The 24,541-nt window shown below is 35.4% G+C and overlaps 1 protein-coding gene across 2 annotated transcripts in view; it reads right to left on the bottom strand.

The window, feature by feature from the left end:
* Positions 1–24,541, bottom strand: part of MRPL1 (mitochondrial ribosomal protein L1) — a 101,095-nt gene that overhangs the window by 50,075 nt on the left and 26,479 nt on the right. For both annotated transcript variants that reach the window (XM_027058944.2, XM_015074380.3), the window contains exons 4-6: positions 21,596–21,679; positions 20,146–20,217; positions 17,363–17,474 (exon numbers count right to left, since the gene is read on the bottom strand). In XM_027058944.2, coding sequence (XP_026914745.1) covers positions 17,363–17,474; positions 20,146–20,217; positions 21,596–21,679 — 268 coding nt within the window. The remainder of the gene's footprint in view (positions 1–17,362; positions 17,475–20,145; positions 20,218–21,595; positions 21,680–24,541) is intronic.

Below are 24,541 nucleotides of genomic sequence, written 5' to 3' on the forward strand. Positions count from 1 at the left end.
ACAGATCACATACTGGGTCACAAAATAGCCCTCAATAAATATAAAAGAACTGAGATCATACCATGCACACGTTCAGATCAAAATGCTATAAAACTTGAAATCGACCACAGGAAAAAGTTTGGAAAACCTCCAAATGCATGGAGGTTAAAGAACATCCTACTAAAGAATATATGGGTCAACCAGGCAATTAAAGAAGAAATTTAAAAATATATGGAAACAAATGAAAATGAAAACACAACAATCCAAAACCTTTGGGATGCAGCAAAGACAGTCCTAAGAGGAAAATACACTGCAATCCAAGCCTATCTCAAGAAACAAGAAAAATCCCAAGTATAAAGTCTAACAGCACACCTAAAGGAACTAGAAGCAGAACAGCAAAGAAACCCCAAGGCCAGCAGAGGAAGAAAAATAATAAAGATCAGAGCACAAATAAACAATATAGAATGCAAAAACACAGTAGAACAGATCAATGAAACTAAGAGCTGTTTTTTAAAAAAAAATAAACAAAACTGATAAACCCCTAGCCAGACTTCTCAAAAAGAAAAGAGAGAAGACCCAAACAGATAAAATCATGAATGAAAATGGAATTATTACAACCAATCCCTCAGAAATACAAGCAATTATCAGTGAATACTATGAAAAATTATATGCCAACAAAATGGACAACCTGGAAGAAACGGACAAATCCCTAAACTCCCACACACTTCCAAAACTCAAACGGGAAGAAATAGAAAATTTGAATAGACCCATAACTAGTGAAGAAATTGAATCAGTTATCAAAAATCACCTAACAAATAAGAATCCTTGGCCAGATGGCTTCCCAAGGTAATTCTACCAGACACTTAAAGCAGAGTTAATACTTATTATTCTCAAGCTGTTCCAAAAAATAGAAATGGAAGGAAAACTTCTGGACTCATTCTATGAAGCCAGCACTACCTTGATTCCCCAACCAGACAGAGACCCCTCAAAAAAGGAGACTTAAAGGCCAATATCCCTAGTGAACATGGATGTAAAAATTCTCAACAAGATACTAGCAAATCGAAATCAACAGCATATAAAAAGAATTATTCACCATGATCAAGTGGGATCCATTCCTAGGCTACAGGGTTGGTTCAATATTTACAAATCAATGTGATACATCACATTAATAAAAGAAAGGATAAGAACAATATGATCCTCTCAATGGATGCAGAAAAAGCATTTGACAAAATACAGCATCCTTTCTTAATAAAAACCCTCAAGAAAGTTGGGATAGAAGGAACATAACTAAACATCATAAAAGCCATATATGAAAAGCCCACAGCTAATACCATCCTCAATGGGGAAAGACTGAGAGCTTTCCCCCTGAGATCAGGAATATGACAGGGATGTCCACTCACACTACTGTTGTTTAACATAGTGTTGGAAGTCCTAGCATCAGACAACAAAATGAAATTAAAGGTATGAAAATGGGCAAAGAAGTCAAACTTTCAGTTTTCACGGACGACATGATACTCTACATATAAAACCTGAAAGACTCCACCAAAAGGCTGCTAGAACTGATATGTGAATTCAGCAATGTCACAAGGTAAAAAATCAATGTACAGAAATGGGTTGCATTTCTATACACGAATAAGAAGGAACAGAAAGAGAAATCAAGAAACTGATCCCATTTACAATTGCACCAAGAACCATAAAATACCTAGGAATAAACCTAACCAAAGATGTAAAAGTTCTATGTGCTGAAAACTATAGAAAACTTATGAAGGAAATTGAAGAAGACACAAAGAAATGGAAAAACATTCCATGCTCACGGATTGGAAGAAGAAATATTGTTAAAATGTCAATACTACCCAAAGCTATCTACACATTCAATGCAATACCAATCAAAATTGCACCAGCATTCTTCCTGAAGGTAGAACAAACAATCCTAAAATTTGTATGGAACCACAAAAGACCCCGAATAGCCAAAGTAATACTGAAGAAGAAAACCAATGCAGGAGGCATCACAATCCCAGACTTTAGCCTCTACTACAAAGCTGTAATCATCAAGACAGTGTGGTATTGGCACAAAAACAGACACACAGACCAAAGGAATAGAATAGAGAATCCAGAATTGGACCCACAAATGTATGGCCAACTAATCTTTGACAAAGCAGGAAAGAGTATCCAATGGAAAAAAGACAGTCTCTTAAGCAAATGGTGCTGGGAGAAATGAAGAGCAACATGCAGAAGAATGAAACTAGACTGCTTTCTTACACCATGCTCAAAATGGATGAAAAACCTGAATGTGAGACAGGAAACCATCAAAACCCTAGAGGAGAAAGCAGGCAACAACCTCTTTGACCTCAGCCGCAGCAATTTCTTACTTGACACATCTCCAAAGGCAAGAAAATTAAAAGCAAAAATGAACTATTGGGACCTCATCAAGATAAAAAGCTTCTGCACAGCAAAGGAAACCATCAACAAAACTCAAAGGCAACCGACTGATTGGGAAAAGATATTTCCAAATGATGTATCGGATAAAGGGTTGGTATCCAAAATCTATAAAGAACTTACCAAACTCAACACCTGAAAAACAAATGATCCAGTGAAGAAATGGGCAGAAGACATGAATACACACTTTTCCAAAGAAGACATCCAGATGGCCAACAGACACAGGAAAAGATGCACAATGTCATTCATCATCAGGGAAATACAAATCCAAGTCACACTAAGATACCACCTCACACCAGTCAGAGTGGCTAACATCAATAACTCATGAAACAGCAGATGCCAGCCAATGCTAGCCAGGATGTAGAGAAACGGGAACCACTTGCACTATTGGTGGGAATGCAAACTGGTACAGCCGCTCTGGAAAACAGTGTGGAGGATCCTCAAAAAATTAAAAATAGAACTACCCTATGACCCAGCAATAGCACTACTAGGAATTTATCCAAGGGATTCATAGGTGCACGTTTACCCCAATGTTTACAGCAGCACTTTCAACAAGTCAAATTATGGAAAGAGCTTAAATGTCCATCAACTGATGAATGGATAAAGAAGATGTGGTTTATATATACAATGGAATACTACTTAGCAATGAGAAAGAATGAAATCATGCCATTTGTAGCAACATGGATGGAACTGGAAGGCATTACGCTGAGTGAAATCAGTCAGTTAGAGAAGGACAGATATCATGTTTTCACTCATATGTGGGTCTTGAGAAACTTAACAGAAGACCATGATGGAAGGGAAGGGGAAAAAAAAATTAGTTACAAAAAGAGAGGTAGGGAGGCAAACCAAAAGAGACTCTTAAATACAGAAGACAATTTGAGGATTGTTGGCGGGGGGGAGGGGGAGAGGGGATGAGGAGAGGTGATGGGCATTGAGAAGGGCACTTGTTGGGATGAGCACTGGGTGTTATAGGTAAGCAATGAACCATGGGAATCTACCCCAAAAACCAAGGGCCCACTTTACACACTGTATATTAGCCAATTTGACAATCAATTATATTTAAAAAACAAAAACAGAAAGAAAATAGATAAAAAGTTTTTATTTTAATTTTTTTTAACATGTATTTATCTTTGAGAGACAGAGAGATAGAGCATGAGCAGGGGAGGGGCAGAGAGCGAGAGGGAGACAAAGAATGTGAAGCAAGCTCCAGGCTCTTAGCTGTCGGCACAGACACGGGGCTTGAACCCACGGACCACGAGATCATGACCTGAGCCAAAGTCACACACTTAACCGACTGAGCCACCCAGGCGCCCCTGTTCTTTTTGTTTTGTTATGTTTTTAAGTTTATTTATTTCTGAGAGAAAGAGAACGAGCATCAGCGGGGGAGAGGGGGAGAGAGACAGAGGGAAACACACAATCTGAAGCATGCTCCAGGCTCCACACACTGTCAGCACAGAGCCCAATGCAGGGCTAGAATTCATGAACTGTGAGATCATTACCTGAGTCAAAGTCAGATGTTCAACTGACTGAGCCACCAAGGCACCCCTAAGATGTCCCATCTTAAAATAAAACAAGTCTCCAACTTCATAGTACCTTCCAGCAACCATTCAATGCTTCCCTTAAAAGTTTTCCTAATAATCCAGTGAAGAAATGAGCAAAAGACATGAATAGACACTTTTCCAAAAAGATATCTACATGGTTAACAGAAACATGAAGAAATGCTCAACATCACTCACCATCAGGGAAATACAAATCAAAACCACAATGAGATACCACCTCACACTAGTCAGACTGGTTAAAATTAACAACTCAGGCAACCACAGATGTTAGCAAGAATGCGGACAAAGAGGAACCCTTTTGCACTGCTGGTGGGAATATAAACTGGTACAGCCACTCTGGGAAACAGTATGGAGGTTCCTCAAAAAATTAAAAATAGAACTACCGTATGACCCAGCAATTGCACTACTAGGTATTTATCCAAAGGATGCAGGTGTGCTGTTTCGAAGGGACACATGCACCCCAATGATTATAGCAGCACTATCAACAATAGCCAAAGTATGGAAAGAGCCCAAATGTCCATCGACAAACAAATGGATAAAGATGTGGCATACACATATACACAATGGAGTATTATTTGGCAATCAGAAAGAATGAAAACTTGCCATTTGCAACAACGTGGATATAACTAGAGTGTGTTATGCTAAGTGAAATTAGTCAGAGAAAGACAAATACCATATGACTTCACTCATATGTGGAATTTAAGATACAAAACAGACTAACATAAGGGATGGGAAGAAAAAATAATATAAAAACAAGGAGGAAGACAAAACATAAGAGATTCTTCAATATAGGGAACAAACTGAGCATTGGAAGGGTTGTGAGAGGTGGGATGGGCTAAATGGGCAAGAGGCATTAAGGAGGACACTTGTTAGGATGAGCACTGGGTGTTATATGTAGGGGATGAATCACCAGATTCTAGTCCTTAAATCATTATTGCACTATATGTTAACTAACTTGGATATAAATTAAAAAAAAAAGTATAACTTTTTGAAACAGCTGTCTCTCCTTTCTCTATTTCCTCTCCTTCTATTTTCTCTTAAACCTACTTCAATCAGGTTATCATCCACTGAAAATAGTACCGTCAAGGTCACCAATGATCTTCACAATGACAAATCCAATTATTATTTCTCAGTGCTCCTCTGACTTGACCTGTCAAGAGCATTTCACAGTATATCTCTACTTTTCCTAAAATACTCTGACTTGTTGTCTGAAACATACTCTCACTGGCTATTCCACTCAATATTGTTGGCCGAGCCACCACCCTCACCTAGGTGATATACAAAGATTAAATTACCTCAGGGCTCAGTCATTTGACTTCTCTTTCTATTCAATCACATGTGGCTTTAAAGACCATTTATCCTCTGATAACTGCCAAACTTATATATCCAGACACAACTTTTCTCATGATCTCCAATCACCTACTCGATATCTCTATCTAAATGTAGGTAGGTAATTCGTAAGGAGTACAAAAGGACAAATGTTTGCTGAAGGAATGAACAAAGGGGCTCCTGGGTGGCTCAGTCGGTTAAGCGTATGACTTTGGCTCAGTCATGATCTCATGGCTCATGGATTCAAGCCCCATGTCAGGCTCTGTGCTGACAGTTCAGAGCCTAGAGCCTGCTTTGGATTCTGTGTCTCCCTCTCTCTCTGCCCCTCCCCCATTCATGCTCTGTCTCTGTCTCTCAAAAATGAATAATTTTTTTAAAAGTTAAAAAAATGAACAAATGACTTCATAATTTTGAGTCTGATATCATAGTGATGTTTAATGATGGATGTGAAAGAATACAGCTTGAGAAGAAAACAGAAATAGTTCTGCGTTAAAACATACTGAAGTAAAGGTTCTGACAGAATATTGAAAACATATAGTGTACAGTTAGAATCAGAAACAAGAACAGAGTGATAGATTGAGGGTAATGATGCAGATTTTAGTTTTTAGGCCAATTCCATCCCAAAACAAATAAAATCTTCTTCCTTTGACCTTACATATTCCTTTTTCTCTATCTTTATCTTCTACCAAAGCTTGTTAATGTTAATTTGCATTTACCCAATGACCAAGATGTTGAGCATCATCTCAAATGAATGGCCATTTGAAGATCTTATTTTATAAGCTGCCTGTTCAGTTCTTTTGTCCCTTTTTGAAAAGGTGGGTTGATAGTCTTCTTACTGAGTTATAAGAATTCTCTGTATATTCTGGATATAAATCCTTTGTCTGATATATGCATGGCAAATATTTTACCCTCATCTGTGGCTTTTTGTTTTCTTAGTGGTGTCTTTTCATGAGCAAAGTTTTTAATTTTTATAGTCCAATTTAGCAATTTCTTCTTCTGTGGCTTATGCTTTTTGTGTCCTAAGAAATCTTTGCCTAATCCAAGACCATAAAAATTTTCTTCTAGAAATTTTTCTTCTAGAATTTCATGGCTTTAGCCCTTACAATTAGATCTATGTCCATTTTTAATTAATTTTTGTGTTTGATGTGAGGAAAAGGATTCTAGTATTTCAGAAACATTCATTGAAAACTATTCTTTCCCCATATAACCTTGGTACCTTTACCAAAAATCAGTTCTCCCTTAGGCTTGGGTCTATTTTTTTTAACTTTCAATATTTGATCTATCCTTATGCCATACCACACTTTCCTGATTACAGCAGCACTAAAAGGCAGTGCAAGTAATGCAAGTCCTCCAATTCTGTTCTTCCTTTTTAAAATCATTTTTTATTCCAAGTCCTTTGTATTTCCACTTACATATTAGAAAAAGTTTGTCAATTTCCAAAAAAAAGAAATAAAAAAGTTTTTTAAGCTTCCTGGGAGCTTGATTAGGACTGCACTAAATTTATAGAAAATCTAGGGAAAATTCCCTCTTAACAGTATCATCCTTCAAATCCATGGCAATGCCATGTCCCTTTCCTGATACTTTCAGCAACATTTAGCAGTTTTCTGTGAGAAGGGCTTGTACATCTTTTGCTAAATTTATTCCTAAGTATTTTATTTGACTTTTTTATGCTCTTATGAAAGAAGCTCTTTTATAAATTTCACTTTGACTAGCTATTGCTAATATAGAAATACAGTTGACTTTGTGTATTTATCTTATATATTGTAACCTCAACTAAATTCATTTAGTATTCACTCACTTAAGATCATAACTTCTGGGCATAAAGACAGTTTTATTTCCTCCTTTCCCATATGTAGGCCCTTTATTTCACTGATCTTCAGTACAATGTTGAACATAAGTGATGAGAGTAGAAATCTTTACCATTCCTGATTTTAGATAGAAAGCATTCAGTCTTAAAATGATCGCATCACTAAGAATGATATGAGCTGTTTGTTTTTCATAGATGTGCTTTTTCAAGTTGAAGTTCTCATCTATTCCTAATATTCTGAGTTCTTAGCATGAATGGCTGTTAGATGTTGTTAAATATTTTCCTTGCATCTACTGAGATGATCTTAAGGTCTATGTCCTTTATTAGCATGATATATATTGATGTTCAGGTGCTAAACCAACTTTGTAATCCTAGAATAAACCTTATTAGTTAATATTCACTAACCTTTATAGACATTCATACATACATACATAATACTGGACTCAATTTGCTAATATTTTGTTAAGAATTTGTGCTTCTGGGGCACCTGGATGGCTCAGTTGGTTAAGCATCCAACTCTTGATTTCAGCTCAGGTCAGATCTCACAGTCGGGGATCAAGCCCTGCATCAGGTTCCATGTTGAGTGTGGAGCCTGCTTGGTCTTTCTCCCTCCCTCTCCCTCTTTCTCTCTAAAAAAAATAAATAAATAAATACGTTTAAAAAAAAAATTGTGCTTCTATGCTCATGAGAGATATTGGTCTATAGTTTTCTTTTCTTGTGATGTCCTTGTCTACTTTTGATATCAGGGTAATGCTGAGCTCATTAGAGTTGGTTAAGTGTTCCTTCCCCACTATTTTCTTAAAAAGGTTGTGAAGGATTGGTGTTATTTTTGCATTAAATGTTGGATAGAATTCACTGGTAAGAAGTCATGTGACCCTGAACTTTTCACTGTGGGAAGCTGTAAATTACTACATGAATTTTTTTAGTTGATATAGATCTATGTAACTTTTCTATTATCTTCTCAACACTTTGGTGATTTGGGTCTTAAAAAGAATTTGCCCATTTCATTGGCATAAGGTTGTTCCTAACAGTCCTTGTCTTAAAAGTCTATTTTGTCTGGTATTAATATAGTTAATCAAAGTCACTAACGCTTAACTGTTTTCACGGTATATTTTTACCTATCATTTTACTTTCAGTCTATGTGTATGTTTGAATATAGTGTGTCTCCTGTACACACCATATAACTGAATTGTTTCTTCTTTGTTTTATAATCTCTGCCTTTTGGTTGGAGTGTTCATTCACCCTGTTTCCAATTAACAAAACTATAGGTATGGCTGGATTTGGGTCTTTATTTGGATGTGTTTTCTATTTCTCTCATCTCATATGTTCCTCTATTCTTCCTGTACTGCCTTTCCTTCTTTAAGCAAAAATATTTTAGTGTAAGTTTTTAATTTTTTATTCCTCTACTTAGTTTTAATCTTCTCTCTTTGTGTATGTTTTTTACTTGCTATAGATATTACAATGTGCACATTTATCTACCACAACCTACTTCATCTTAATAGTGACTTCCAGGAAAACAGAATAAATTTGTGCCAACCTATCTTCATCTTCCCTCTGTGACCTGATATTATGATCATACTCAAACCTGTTTCACCTCCTGTATATTTCATAATATACACTGGGCTAGTCAAGACAGAAATTAGGGAATCATTATAGATTCCTCTCTCTCCTTTACCCCCTGCATCTAATCAGTAATTCCTGTTGACTCTACCTCCTCAATATCTCACAACAGCCTTCCTCTTCTCCATCTTCATTGCCACTGCTCAGATTCTGTCCTTACTCATCTTGTACTTAGCCTACTGCATTAGCCTCCTACTGGTCTCTGTTCTTTGAGTTTCATCATTTTCCCATTCCCACATTATCACTTACACAGCTTCTACATACAGTCATTCTTATATGCAAATCTTAGACTATTCTTCTGAACAATATTTTTCAATGGCTCCCAACTGCAAAAACGATAAAATCTAATCTCCACAGTACATCACACAAAGCCTTCCAAGATCTGGTCCACTGCCTATCATTGTCTAACACCACTGACCATCGCTATCTGATAAAACATTATGTACCAAATGACAGAAAGGTATTTATAATTTCCTGAACACAACTGAATTTCTCATTCTTCTGTGCATTAGTACAAGCCATTTTCTCTACCTGGAATGTCCTCCAGGTAGAAAATACTTATTCATGCTTAACCTCTCAATTTAACTGCTATCTTCCTTATATAATTTGATTCTACAAAGTAGTCCCTCACTTCTCTCAGCACTTTGAAGAATGTGCCCTAGTACACTTTCTGCATTTTAGTGCAGCAGTTTGTTCTCGTCTCTCTCACCTCTCAATTTTTATCTCCTTCAAAATGGGAACTATCTTTTTGCTTTCAACCCTCAGTACTAAGTGCACTGCGTGGCACATAGTAGGTACTCAATTATTATGTGCTTATTCAATAAATGAGCTATGAAGGTAGAAATGATTTATGAAGGCATGAAAAATAATGAATACCCCCTAAAGTAATTACAGAGAAAAAACAACTACCTTAGGAACTGTAGGGAGCCAATTATTGAGGTTCATTTATATTACTTCTCACGGGGTACTTCTCACGGGGCCTGTGCTAAACTTGCATACATTATAACAAAAACACTACAGAAAGATGTTATCATGAAACCCATTATGCAGATGAACAGAGGCACAAAAATGTTAGGTAAACTGGTTCAAGGTCACAGCAAGTGATAAATCCAAGACTGAGAGAAGTTTATGTTAACCACTATCCTATTTTGCTTTTCAGTATAGCCCAATGTTAAATCTTCACTGCTGTTTCTAGGGCTCTGCTATCCCTTATTGCTATGTAATTGCTCTCCTCTTTTTTCATTTTCTCTTTTCTTTGTAATTTTATGTTCTTTACTTCTCTCTTTTTTCTGTCTTCTTTTCCCTTTCTCTTCCTCTAATTCTATCAATTTCCATAATGACATAATCAGAACTAAACTATATGATCAGATATTTTACCCTAATATTCTCTTTTCTTCCTGAAGAACATTATAGGGAAGAAGCAAGTAGAATAAAAGAAGACAGGGAGGACAAAGAAGGAATAGCTAGTGAGAAAGGAGGCAAGTTAAGATTGTACAGTATAAAAGAAAGTTTCAAGAAGCAAAAAAATAAAAACAGATCTGTGAATGTGGCAAAAGAAAGAATGATGATTATTATTGGCAGCAACATTTTAGCTGAATCACTGAAATCAATATTACACTGTATGTTAACTAAAATTTATATAATAAAAAATAAATAAATGTGAGACCTAAAACCATTAAACTCCCAGAAGAAAACATAGGCAGTAATCTCTTTGACATCAATCTTTGCCACATTTTTCTAGATATTTCTCCTCAGGCAAGGGAAACAAAGAAAAATAATCTAAGGGAACCACCCCCAAAAATAATAACCTTTTGCACAGTGAAGAAAATCATCAACAAAACAAAAAGGCAACCTATTGAATAGGAGAAGATATTTGCAAATGATGTAACTGCTGGTGGGTTAACATACAAAATCTATAAAGATCTTATACAAGTGAACACCAGAAAAACAACCCAATTAAAAAATGGGCAGAGGGGGTGTCTGGGTAGCTCAGTCAATTGAGCGCCAGACTCTTGATTTCAGCTCAGATCATGATCTCACAATTTGTGGGTTCGAGTCCCGCATCGGGTTCTGCACTGACAATGCAGAGCCTACCTGGGATTCTCTCTCTCCCTCCCTCCCTCTGCCCTTCCCCCTCTTGCTCTCTCTGTCACTCTCTTAAAATAAATAAACTTTAAAAAAGTAAATAAGAATAAAACTAAATTTTTAAAAAATGGGCAGAGGACCTGAGTAGACATTTTTCCAAAGAAGACATGCAGAAGGCCAAAAGATACATGAAAAGATGCTCAACATCACTAATTATAGGGAAATGCAAATCAATACCACAATGAGATATCACCTTAAACCATAAGAATGGCTAGAATCAAAAACACAGGAAATAACAAGTGCTGGGGAGGATGTGGTGAAAAAAGAACCTTTGTGCACCGTTTGTAGGAATGTGAATTGGTGCAGCCCTGTGGAAAACAGTATGGGGGTTCCTCAAAAAAACTAAAGATACAAATACCATACAATTCAGTAATTCCACTGCTGGGTATTTACCCAAAGAAAATGAAAATGCTAATTTAAAGAAATATATATGGACCTCTATGTTTACTGCCGCGTTATTTACAATAGCCAAGATATAGAAGCAACCCAAGTGTCCACCAATAGATGAATGGATAAAGAAGGTGTGGTATATAGATACAATGGAATGTTACTCAGCCATAAAAAATTATGAGATCTTGCCATTTGTGACAACATGGATGGACTAAGGGGGTATTATGCTAAGTGAAATAAGTCAAATAAAGAAAGGCAAATACCATATGATTTCATTTGTATGTGTAATCTAAAAAAACAAAACAAACAAAAAAGCAGAAACAACCCATAAATAGAGAGAACAATATGGTGGTTGCCAGAGGGGAGGAGGGAGATGGGTAAAGGGGGGGAGTGGGAGGTACAGGCTTTCAGGTGTGGAATGAGTAAGTCATAAGGATGAAAGGCACGGCATAGAGAATACAGTCAATGATACTGTAACAGAAAAAACAAAACAAAACTAAAAATGCTACTAACAGTGATGCTCTAAAAAATATAAAAACCTGTAATAATTAAAAATCCAGTGATAATGGGAAGTGGGAGGTAATAGTTTCTCTAGGATAGTCATGGAAGGCCTCTCTATTTAGGTGATATTTGAATGAGAAAGTGAGCCAGGCAAATAAGCAAAGAGCATTATAGACAGATGGGCCAGTAAGTAGTCCAAAGACCAGAGAAGAGAGAACATTCAGTGTGTGTGAGGAAGAGCAAGGAGGCTAGAGTAACGTAAATGAAAGAAAGAGTAATAGAATCAGCTGTAATATATCCAGAATTCATCTATAATTATAATTATTCCTAATCATCACTGGAGTCTTTCATACATAAATAGTTTTTAAAGTAATACGTGAGGGGGGAAATTCTGAAAAATTTCAAATTCATTACTGTGCAAAAATTTTCTATGTCTTAGCATTTTTAAAAATATAACCAAAGAGTTCTAAGTGTTTTGACAATGCAAGCAATATTCTTAAGTACAGCATGTCACTCAATGAGTTAAAAATACTTCACATTAGGTTTCAATATATTTACATCCACTATTCTCAAATATGATGCAACACCAACTTCCATACAGAAAGCAGTGTCCTACTCAGTAATATGTGAATACTCTTTGGACAAGTCTGCTGCAACATTCTTTTGTCAAGACTCCAACTGGAGCACTGATGTTCAATTCTAAGAGCAATGTGTTAAGAGGAACACACATTAGTGAGTCCAATTTCCTAATCATGTCCCTTTTCCATCTACCTGCCAATAACTTAGCATGGTTTAAAAGAACTCAACTATTTCCAATCCTCTCTCCCTCTCTCTCTGCCCCTTCCTCCTCCAGTCATGTGAGCTCAGTCTCTCAAAAATAAATTTTTAAAAAATTAAAAAAAAAAACTCAACTATTTCTATATATGCCATAATACCCCCAATGCATTAATATGTGTAATAAAAAACTAATTCCATTAAGTCAAGATATTTTTCATACTCAAATTTTTTTGTTTAGTAAGTGCTAAAAAATTGGTTAGCAATAAAAAATTTATAATATCAACAAAACAGATCTTTATTAGAGAAAGAATTCAGAGGACACTTACATTGGGGGGGGGAAGCTAGTATACAAGCAAACTGAAACCCAATTTCTTCAAGAAATTTAAAAAGCAAGTTTTAGATGTCTTTTTTTTTTTTAAATAAAAAAGAATACTAGGAATAAAAGCCAAATATGCATTTGAAAAACAGAGAACTTGCCTACAGTTACGTAAGCAATTAAAATAAAATGAATAAAAATGCAGCATTAAACATGCTGCAAAATGTGCACACTCAATCCAGCCAAGACAGTTACACCCACTCCCATTAGTAAAACAAAATGTAAGACAAAATGGGAAACTAATGAGCTCAGCTGCAGGGGCTTGTTTGTTTGTTTTTTAATTTCATCCATTTGCTCAAAACATAGTTTCTATTTTACCCTAAAGTCTTTTGTTGGATATAAGGGGAATCAAATGTTCCTAAACAAAAATAGGAATAAGCTCTGAAAATGCATAATACAAGCCTCATTTGTTCTAATGCACATCTGGTGTATTCTGTCTTAACATCTTTGACAGGTTAATCATTTGTCTTCATGTTTAAAGAACACAAGTGCTTTGCCAGTGCTGTTAAACAGATCCTGAGGGGGGCAGGGATGAAAAGAAAATGTTAGAGAAAGGTCTATTTTTTCAAGATGCTTTGTTTAAGTAAGTGGCAGTGGGGCTACATATCTAGAAAACTTGAGCGTGGTATACAGAAGCTGTAAGTCATTATGAAAGTAGGAAATAAAGTCAATTAATAAAAATAAACATTTTATAATGTTTTTATTTATTTTTGAGAGAGAGAGAGAGAGACAGAGCGTGAATGGGGGAGGGGCAGAGAAAGAGGGAGACACAGAATCTGAAGCAGGCTCTAGGCTCTGAGCTATCAGTACAGAGCCCAACGCAGGGCTCGGACCCACAAACCACAAGATCATGACCTGAGCCAAAGTGGGGTGCTCTAACCGACTGAGCCCACTCAGGTGCCCAAAAATAAACATTAGGGACGCTTTTCTTATTTGAAATAAAGAAGGTATTTGAAAACCTTCCAGGCTACAAAACAATAGTCTCAAGCTTTATGATGCAAATGGTAATATAAAAACTCAAGGCTAAAGAATAAAGAAAATAGGGGCCAAAAGGATTATTCAGAAAATGGATAAAGTAGCAAAGGTGACAAAATTAATTTCTGTGAAAAATCAGTTCACTGCCCAAAGCAAGGAGATGGCTGGATACTGATATATTTGGTATCCAGTTTCAGTTTGAATTGACTATATTTAGTATGTTTGGTTTTAGTGAGCTTGAATTAAATTAGAAACTACAAAAAAATATGAGAAATATTTTCATCCAATTCAACTATGATTCTGGTTTAAATTTTAAAATAACATTCAGTTTCAAGTCTTACTTAGGAAAGAACAGAAGTCTGATTCCATGACAACAAACACTACTGTAATGGATATCCCTAATAAAAACAACCAAATTCAGTCCGATATCTAACAAGGATGTGTTATTCAATGCAAGTTAACAAACATAAACAAACAAAACTCTAGGACAAGAAAAGAATTGGACAGTCCACTTGAATTTGCTTAAAGTACTGAACATGATCTATAATTCAGGTGTTAGTGGTTCATGTATGATGACTTTTGGAATTTTTTTTTTTAGCTCAACTTGAGTTGAAATTTGAATACAGTCTACTCAAACAATTTTAAAATATTTGTTCTATTTACACTATAAAATTTTATCCAAACTTCAGCACACCTAAAACGAACCATGTCAGAAAATGAACTCAATTTTCTTCCCAAAACTATTGTTTCCATTAATATCAACTTAGAAGATCCCAAGGCTTCAACATTTCACCATTTGACTCCTCCCTTTCTCCCCCTCAAACTGCTCATTCCTAACTATTAGCACGAAGACCTAGTGTCTTTGACATTTATCTCCTTACTCCAGGCTCATTATGAAGACTTTAAATATTACCTTTATTAGTCTCTGGCAATTGTGCCTAAACTTGTCTCCCAACTTCTAGTTTTGATTCATGCCAATACATCTTACAAACTCTTGTTAGATTATTAAAGCTCTAAGGAACTCCCCATGTTAAAAACTTCTAAGGGATTCTTGCTATATACAGAATAAAAGTCCAAGCTTATTAGGATCTTATTCAAGATCCTTCTCAGGGCTTCTGGCTGGCTCAGTCAAAACAGCGTGCAACTACTCTTGACCTTAGGGTCGTGAGTTTGAGCCTCATGTTTGGTGTAGGGATTACTGAAAACTCTAAAATAAAAAAAGATCCTTCTCAATATGGTATCAGTCTTCCTTTCCAATATAATTTCCCATTATTCTCTTTCATTTCAATGTATGGGTACTATTCACTATAAGCCAAAGAGAATTAACTGGCTTTTCATGTACATGGCCTATATAATATCTGACTTACAATGTATATGACTAATAGATTCTTTTTATTTAAAATAATATTCCCCTCGGGGTGCCTGCGTGGCTCAGTCGGTTAAGTGTCCGACTTTGGCTCAGGTCATGATCTTGCTGTTTGTGAGTTCAAGCCCTGCATGGATTTCTGTGCTGACAGCACAGAGCCTGGAGCCTGCTTTGGATTCTGTGTTTCCCTCTCTCTCTACCCCTCCCCGCTCATGGTCTGTCTCTCTCTCTTTCTCTCAAAAATAAATAAACAATTGGGAATGTAAGCTGGTGCAGCCACTCTGGAAAACAGTATGGAGGTTCCTCAAAAAACTAAAAATACAACTACCCTATGACCCAGCAATTGCACTAGTAGGCATTTATCCATGGGATACTGCTGTTTCAAAGGGACACGTGCACCCCCAAGTTTATAGCAGCACTATCAACAATAGCCAAAGTATGGAAAGAGCCCAAATGTCCATTGATGGATGTATGGATAAAGAAGATATGGTGTGTGTGTGTGTGTGTGTGTGTGTATATATATATATATATATATATATATATATATATATACACACACATACATACATACATACAATGGAGTATTACTCAGCAATCAAAAAGAATGAAATCTTGCCATTTGCAACTACGTGGATGGAACTAGAGGGTATTATGCTAAGTAAAATTAGTCAGTCAGAGAAAGACAAATATCATATGACTTCACTCATATGAGGACTTTAAGAGACAAAACAGATGAACATAAGGGAAGGGAAACAAAAATAATATAAAAACAGGGAGGGGGACAAAACATAAGAGACTCATAAATACGGAGAACAAATAGAGGGTTACTGGAAGGGGTATGGGAGGGGGGATGGGCTAAATGGGTAAGAGGCATTAAGGAATCTACTCCTGAAATCATTGTTGCACTATATGCTAATTTGGATGTAAATTTTAAAAAATAAAATTTAAAAAAAATTAAAATTTTTATTAAAACTAAAATTAAAAAAAATTAAAAAATTAAAAAATAAAATTAAAAAAATTAAAAAAATAAAATGAAAAAAAATAAATAAATATTTTAAAAAATTAAATAATATTCCCCTTAATCTACTCATCCAATTATGCAAGGTACAGTTTTTTGTTTATTTAAGTAGGCACCATGTCCAAGGTGGGGCCCGATTCACAAGCTCACGATCAAGAATCCCACACACTTTACCAACAGAGCCAGCGAGGCGCCTCTCAAGTCACAGGGTTTTTTGTTTTTTGTTTTTGTTTTTCAAGTTTATTTATTTTGAGAGACAGAGAGGGAGAGCACAAGTGGGAAAGGGGCAGACAGAGAGCGAGAGAGAACTCCAAGCAGGCTCCACACTATCAGTGCAGAGCCCGACGTGGGGCTTGAACTCATGAACTGTGAGATCATGACCAGAGCTGAGATCAAGAGTTGGACACTTAATTGACTCAGCTACCCAGACACCCCTCAAGTTACAGTTTAAATGTTACCTCCCTCAGCATGTCTTCTCTGATTTCCCTACTCCTGTATAAATTTCTCCTGTACTGAACACCTTTGGCACCTTGCAAATTTTTCATACAATACTTCACGATATGGCTATCTATGTAGCAACATTACCTCTTACTAGATTTCGTAAGAGGGAAACATCCATGAGGGGAAAGTTCTTTAAGGGAAATATCTGCAGAGTCATGCACAAAGTAAGCATTTATATATATACATATATACATATACATATATATGTATATATATATAAATGGAGAAAGAGAGAGAATGCTGAAATAAATAAGCATACATATTACATTGATAAAGAGGTATAAAATAGTATAATGAGAACATACCCAGGGGGTAATATGTGCCATTAATTTCAAACTTGAATATGGCCTAAATTTAAAGAACTGGTATTATAAAGTAACTAGGTTTTTAAATTATTAGATTACCGATATTAATGCCAAAGGAAAAAAAAGAATCAAATCTACATGTTCTTATATAACACGAAATTCAAACACCAGAACATATTATTAATTCTATGTATATATTAGGAATTTTGTTTTATAACTAAACATACATATTAGAAAGTTATTGACAGCATAAAATAACAAAAAGAATTCTCCCTTACTTCTAGTTAGTTTTGGAAATCTTTTTTTCAGTTTCTTCTTTAATGGATTAAGCTCAGGCATTATTTCTGGAACAGCTACATAAAAGTCTGATTGAATTTCATCATCCAAAATCTGAAATTCAGGGGAAAAAGATAACCTTAAATTATATGAAAAGCTTTCTCCTTCTAAAAATAAAAGTATAATGTAGTAATTTCCCTTATACTTTCCCTTAGAAAGCAGACATTAAGCAAAATTATTTTCTTCAAACACAAAGATCCTACAGACACATTTACCAATTATGAAAAACATGAGAACCAAAACATTTTCTGATGTTCTTTTAAAAACAGCCACATCCTTTAAAAGAAAGAGAAAGAAAGAAAGAAAGAAAGAAAGAAAGAAAGAAAGAAAGAAAGAAAGGTTTCTAAACATTACTAGGTTTAATGTTTCCATGGGGTTATGTTAGGCGAAAGTGTAATAAAGTAGAAGACAGGACTAATGTGTACGTGGCGCATACAATCCTACAAAGTTGAATTCATATGTCCATTAAAACTAAAGAAACAATGTTGAAAATTTTGCAATATATCACATGTAAAATTAATACCACTCAAATAACCACTAGCAACCAAATCACTAGCAACCACACTGCTTTCCTAAATTTAGAGCATCAAAAAAACTAATGTATAATTATTTTCACAAAGAACTGAAACTAAAATTCTATTTGCCTCCAATAACTAAAAATAAAAGAGGAGTAATGGTTGAAGACAAATTCACTTATAATTTATTTACCCATATTGTAATTCATTTTAATAGCAAAAAGAATAATACTTAATTTTTAAAAGAGTTTTTAATTAATTCAGGCAAACATCCAAATTAATTAGTAGACTACTACAATTAGTTGATTACAAAATGAAGCAACTTTTTAGAATAATACTGCCTAGACAATAAATATTTTACCAATGATTCTTTTTCCATGTAATATTTCACCACAATATGTCATTCCATGACTTGGTTTGGGGTTATACAGTAAACCCTAAAATCTTGAACCATGGCAAAATTAAGCAGATTCTGGCATTTTATCTTCCTATTACTATTCTTATTTTTACAAATTCTTTACTCCCTAAATAACTTACTATGGTCCCCTTAACAATAATATTTGCATTAAACAAGCACTTACCACATTTGCCAAGCATTCTGCTAAATATGTCACATGATTTAGTTCATCTAGTCTTTACAATATCCCTAAAAGGCCAGTACTAATATTGACCACACATCCCAGATCAGGAAACAGAGGGCTTAGGGAGGATTAGTCAGTCTATGCAGTCATAAAGAGCAGACCCAGATTTTAAGCACATGTAATGTGGTTCCAGAATCCAGGGCTCTCATTCATAGAAATATGAAAGCAGAGGCAATTTTGAAATGTCAAAGAACTGCATATGAAATCTCTACTCTAAGACCTTCCATACTGGAAACTAAGCTCTACTCTCTAATTCCAAAGAATTTCTGATATTGTTTATTTTTTAAAAATTAAGAGAATGTTAAAATTTTATTAAGTTAAAGTTTATGATGCATCAGAAAGAACTGGGTACCACCCTCTGACTTTGACTCAGATTATGAAAACATAATCTCTTTGTATTTTCCATTAGTGCTACTCCCAAAAATCATTCTGGAGACTCTTCCTTAAAAATCCAGAATCCTAGGGGTGCCTGGGTGGCTCAGTCAGTTGAGCGTCTGACTTCTGCTCAGATCGAGATCTCATGGTTCGAGCCTCACGTCTGACTCTGGGCTAAGAGCTCAGAGCCTGGAGCCTGCTTCAGATTCTGTCTCTCTCTCTCTCTCTGCCCCTACCTTGCTCGCACTCTCACTCTCTCTCTCTCTCTCTCTCAAAAATAAAACATTGAAAACAAAAAAAATTTTTTTTAAAAAATCCAGAATCCCTACCACATTTAGAGTACTGTTGGGGTGGGGAAAAAAACAAACTACAAGGACATCCCAAAGGAAAGGCCCAGTTCAAACTTTCCTGAAATCAAAATCTGGATATGGAACAAAGATAAGTTTTCAAATCACTTTCTCCTGTTCTAAAACCAAAAAATGTTAAATGATTAAATTTAGAAGATTTTAGAAACTGTTAAGGAAAATCGCTTGTATTTTCAGAAATAATTCCCAAAATTCAATAGACATGCCTCTTCTTCTCACCTCTTAAAAAAAAACAAAAAAAAACAAAAACAAGTTGTTCTGGTTTCAAGCCTTCTCCACAAATGCTTTACTTTCTCCAGGCAGGCTACAGAGCCACTTGGTGTCTCGTGCTGAGCCTATGCCACTCTGAAGCGGTTGAGGAGTACAAGTCAAGAGTAATGAGAAGTATCATATTACTACAGAGGTCAGATACTATTCCTTGTGATCTGTAAATTTAATCACACTTTTCACTCTAAGAAGGCAAAACAAATATCTGATCTTCAAATCATGAATAATTTAAATTTCATTTTAAATCTTGCATTCAAAATCACAGAGTCATAGCACCCTTTCCAGTCTACCCACAAAACTCTCACAAACATACAGGAAGCAAGGAAAAAAAAATCACAATATAAATCAAGCATAATTAATATCAGACTGTCTGAATAGTTTTTTCTTAGCTTGATTATGAGACTCAAAAGAGTAAGAAAATTTTTCACTGCTTTACAAAGCTTTACTAACCATTTATCAAAAGATATAAGCACAGTGGTTCTGTTCCACATGCAATAAATCAATGGATGGCAAAGATAACAGAACAATTTCTATAACTAATGAACATGAAACAACACTGTACCTTCTGAATCAGACTAGTTCCTCCGGCAAATGCAGCTCCATTTTCTTCTGCTATTTTAATCTCTGATGCATTCTATCAAAATACAATAGCTTGAACATCAATCTTTAAATAAATTCAGTCTGCTTTCAAGTATTTTGTCAGAAAAAATATCACATTTCAAAGTAAAAATTGTGGCTTTTACTCTTAATTAAAAATGTATCAACTGTGTATTAGTTGCATCAGAAATATTATATCTGGAACAAGTTTACTTTGTAGGTGATGAAGGTGTTTCTTGACTACGACATGACGAAATACATTGAAATGACATATTAGGAACCTACCAAGCCCAATCTAACTCTCCAATGCCTTCAATACATCTTATTTCAATAATAAAAGATTAAAATACATTTAGTTTTGCTAATTTAAATGGAGACATCAAACCAATATAGAAGAGGAAAAATTACGTTAAAAATGATAGTATCAAAACTATATTGTACACCTAAAACTAACATAACACTGTATGTTAACTAAGTGGAATTAAAATAAAAACTTAAAAAAATTTAGCCAGTTGTCTGAAAATCCAGAAGAAAAATATACAGTATTAGTTATTTTCTTTCTGTATGTTCCGTTTATGTCATTTGGTTTTACTTTGAAAATATATCACTGCCTTAAGTTACTCAAGTTTTGTAGCATTCCAACAGCTCTTGGCTCCACTTTGCTGGAAAGAAGTTAAAGAATCTCTTCCTTGAAAGTAAGGCACATACAGAATAATCAAAACACTCTACAAGACAAATTCATAAATACATTACAAATAAATGTTTATAACACAAGATTGACAAAGAGCCATATGACTATTTGTTACAAGCTCGACTTTCCTGTCTTTCCAGAGTAGATATTTTTAAAAGTGTGGTCTCTTGGGATGCCTGGGTGTCTCAGTTGGTTAAGCGTTCGACTTTGGCTCAGGTCATGATCTCATGGTTTGTGAGTTTGAGCCCCACATAGGGCTCTGTGCTGACAGCTTGGAGCCTACAGCCTGTTTCAGATTCTGTGTCTCCCTCTCTCCCTGCCCCTCCCCTGCTTGTGCTCTCTCTCTCAAAAAAAAAAAAAAATAAACATTAAAAAAAAATAAAAATTAAAAAAAAGTGTGGTTTCTGTGTCTACATAGGACTAAGTGGGCCTACTTTAAAATAATTTTATTGTTTTTGTTTGAGGAGAGGACTTAGTGCAAATAGCAGGAGCTAGTAGGATGGACGAATTCTCTATTTCTCTTTAGTTTCTTGTGAGAAACATAATGTGATAGATTAATAATGATAAAATTAATGTTCTAATTTAGCTCTTTCTGAAACTAATAACATAACCTCAAATGGAAAAAATGACTACATGAATAGTCTCATTCAGCTGATCTAAGCACTGATTAATGTTATATGTAAAGAAAATTAAATTATATAAAAAGTTAACAAAGGTTACTCACCCCTGTAAATACAGCAACTTTATTGATTTCTGAAACGAACGGGTATGGAAAACTAAGAACACTGGCAAATGGCTCCACTTTTTTCTAAATACACAACAATGGAAAAATAATTATGAAAAATTCATTTATATTTTCTATGTCTCGCATCTATAAAAAACAAAACTGACATTTTATTTTCAACATTTTTATTTTACCATATGTCCTTTAATTAATCCAGAACTATTCACAGATTATAATTTAAAGCATAAAGACTATATTTCAGGGTGCCTGGGTGGCTCAGTCAATTGAGTGTTTGACCTCTTGATTTTAGCTCAGGTCATGACCTCATGGTTTGTGAGTTCAAGACCTATGTCGGGCTCTGTGCTGACAGTGCAGTGCCTGCTTGGGATTCTTTCTCCCTCTGTCTCTGGCCCTCTCCCACTCTCTCTCTCTCTCAAAATAAATAAACATTTAAAAAAATAAAATAACAGACTATATTTCTTTCATAAGAAACCATAAAGTAAGTCTAAATCTCTTCACCTCCATACTACCACAGCACTTGGCTTCTATCTCTGTATCATTCATCACAGCCACTCATATATTAAGAGATGTACTTGCATATCCATATCTTCCTGAGCACCTAGTACAATGATTTCTACATAATGGTTATCAATAAATGTTTACTGCCTTGAAGTAAATTCAAAAGAACATGCAATTTTTGTCACCATCAAAGAGGACAGGAGTGTAGCTATGCATACTGGACAACAAAAAATATCCAGCTAATCTGCTCAGTAGGAGATCCCTAGTTTCCACCATTGGCTCTAAATAATTATGTGATATTAACCCTAAATCTAAGACAGGCTGCCAAGCCTGAACGGCTCTTCTGTGTGGGACTATTTTGAAACAACATGGACTGCCCCCCCACTTCCAGAGATATTTGAGAAGACAGTTGGAAAATCCAAAATATATAATGGCATGCATTGAGGCACCCAAATATGGGTGGAGATTCTACAGGACCTCAGAACTAATTTGTTCAGTTTCCTAGCCAAGGACCTGTCTAGCCCTGTGGCTCATATCACTCAGAAAGAATTCAAATGGAAACAAGTTGTAGGCCCACAGTTTTGGTGCAGTTTTAAGGTCTAGAAGAAAGAGAAAATGTGTTGTTCCCTAAATAAAACTGAAAGGTTATCTTTTTAGCAAAACTTTGAGTAGAGATAACCACCTGAGAATTTTTGGGGGGTGGGGGGATTTTTTTTTTTCAGAGGGCACAAACTCTTACACATATTTTAGTATCAGACTCAGTTTTATTGACTGGCATTCCTTTGCCATTAACATGTCACAACTGGGTTTCAGTAAATTTTTTAATGGCAAGTAATCACAATAAAAGCATCCCCTGGGGGAATATTGGCTTGTTGTACAAGCACTCTATCAAAAACAAAAAAATGTCTTAGGAAGACAACAGTATCCTTTCAATGTTATTAGTTTACAAGTGGTTTTCACTTATGAAATGAAGTCTGTCATCCTACAATGTCTTCATCATAAACTACAGTTAACCTTTGAAGAACTCAGGGGTTCGGGGCACTGACCTCCAACACAACTGAAAATCTGCATATAAACTTGACTCCCCAAAACTTAACTACTAATAGCCTACGATTGACCAAAAGCCTTACTGATAACATAAACAGTCAACTAACACACATTTGGTATGTTATATGTATTATATACTGCATTCTTATAACAAAGAAAACTAGAGAAAAGAAAATGTTATTAGGAAAATAAGGAATAGAAAATATATTTACAGTACTGTACTGTACTTATCAAAAAAACTCTGCATGTAAGTAGATACTCACAGTTCAAACCTATGTTGTTTAAGGGTCAACTATACATTAATGGCTGACTGAGAAAATGACCATCTTGGATACTACAACATTTTTAAAATAAAAGGACAGTAACACTATAGTATAAAATAAAATTACAGCATGGTCAGTATAAACTGTTTCTAATAAATAAGAACTAAGAAATGAGAAAGACCTTGATTCAAATCCTAATTCTACCCTCTACCCTGTGACCTAGAAGAAGTTACTTCAGTTTCTATGTTTCAGCTTCCTCTTTTGAGATTATTATAGGATTAAGTGAGAAAATGCATGCAAAGCACTTAGCATTGTGGCTGGCACACAGGAAGTTTCCATAAATGTTGGTTGTGATAATTAAACACTTACCAAGTCCTTTACATGCATTATTTCATTTAAACCTCTGAAAAACCGCATGAACTAAGCATTTTATCTCCCTTTATCAAGAGAGAAAAATCGGGGGCACCTGGGTGGCTCAGTTGGTTAAGCATCCGACTTCGGCTCAGGTAATGATCTCACAGTTCGTGGGTTCAAGCCCCACATTGGGCTCTGTGCTGACAGCTCGGAGCCTGGAGCCTGCTTCTGATTCTGTCTCCCTCTCTCTCTGCCCATCCCCTGCTCACGCTGTCTCTCTCTCTCAAAAATAAATAAATGTAAAAAAGAAAAAAAGTTAAAGAGGTAGAAATATAGATCTGAGGAGGTTAAACTGTAAGCCTAAAGTCAAAGAGCAAGTAAGTGGTGACATCAAGCTTCTGACCTATACTGTAATCTGATTCCAGAGCCCATTCTCTTAAGCACTACACTGTACTCCTCCTCCTAAGTGTTCAACTATTGTTGCTGTTGAGGTTGTTCAATTATATTCAAAACCTGTACCTTTCAGTTTGACCAAAAAAAGACATCCTTGGAATAAAAATTAAAACACTGCTTCCAAGAAAATTAGATTTCTTAAGACAGTTAAAAAATTTAGAGCTGTAATGGACCTCAGCTCTAACTCAGCATTTTTACTACTTTTAGAGTTTTATAAACAAAAGTCTTCCATGGAACTGCATATAAAGAGTGCAGAAAGGTTTTGGCTAAAGAATTACGGGCATGGCACCCCATCCATGCAAACTTAGTC

The sequence above is a fragment of the Acinonyx jubatus genome, chromosome B1, assembly GCF_027475565.1.
Source record: "Acinonyx jubatus isolate Ajub_Pintada_27869175 chromosome B1, VMU_Ajub_asm_v1.0, whole genome shotgun sequence".
Classification (NCBI taxonomy): Eukaryota; Metazoa; Chordata; class Mammalia; order Carnivora; family Felidae; genus Acinonyx; species Acinonyx jubatus.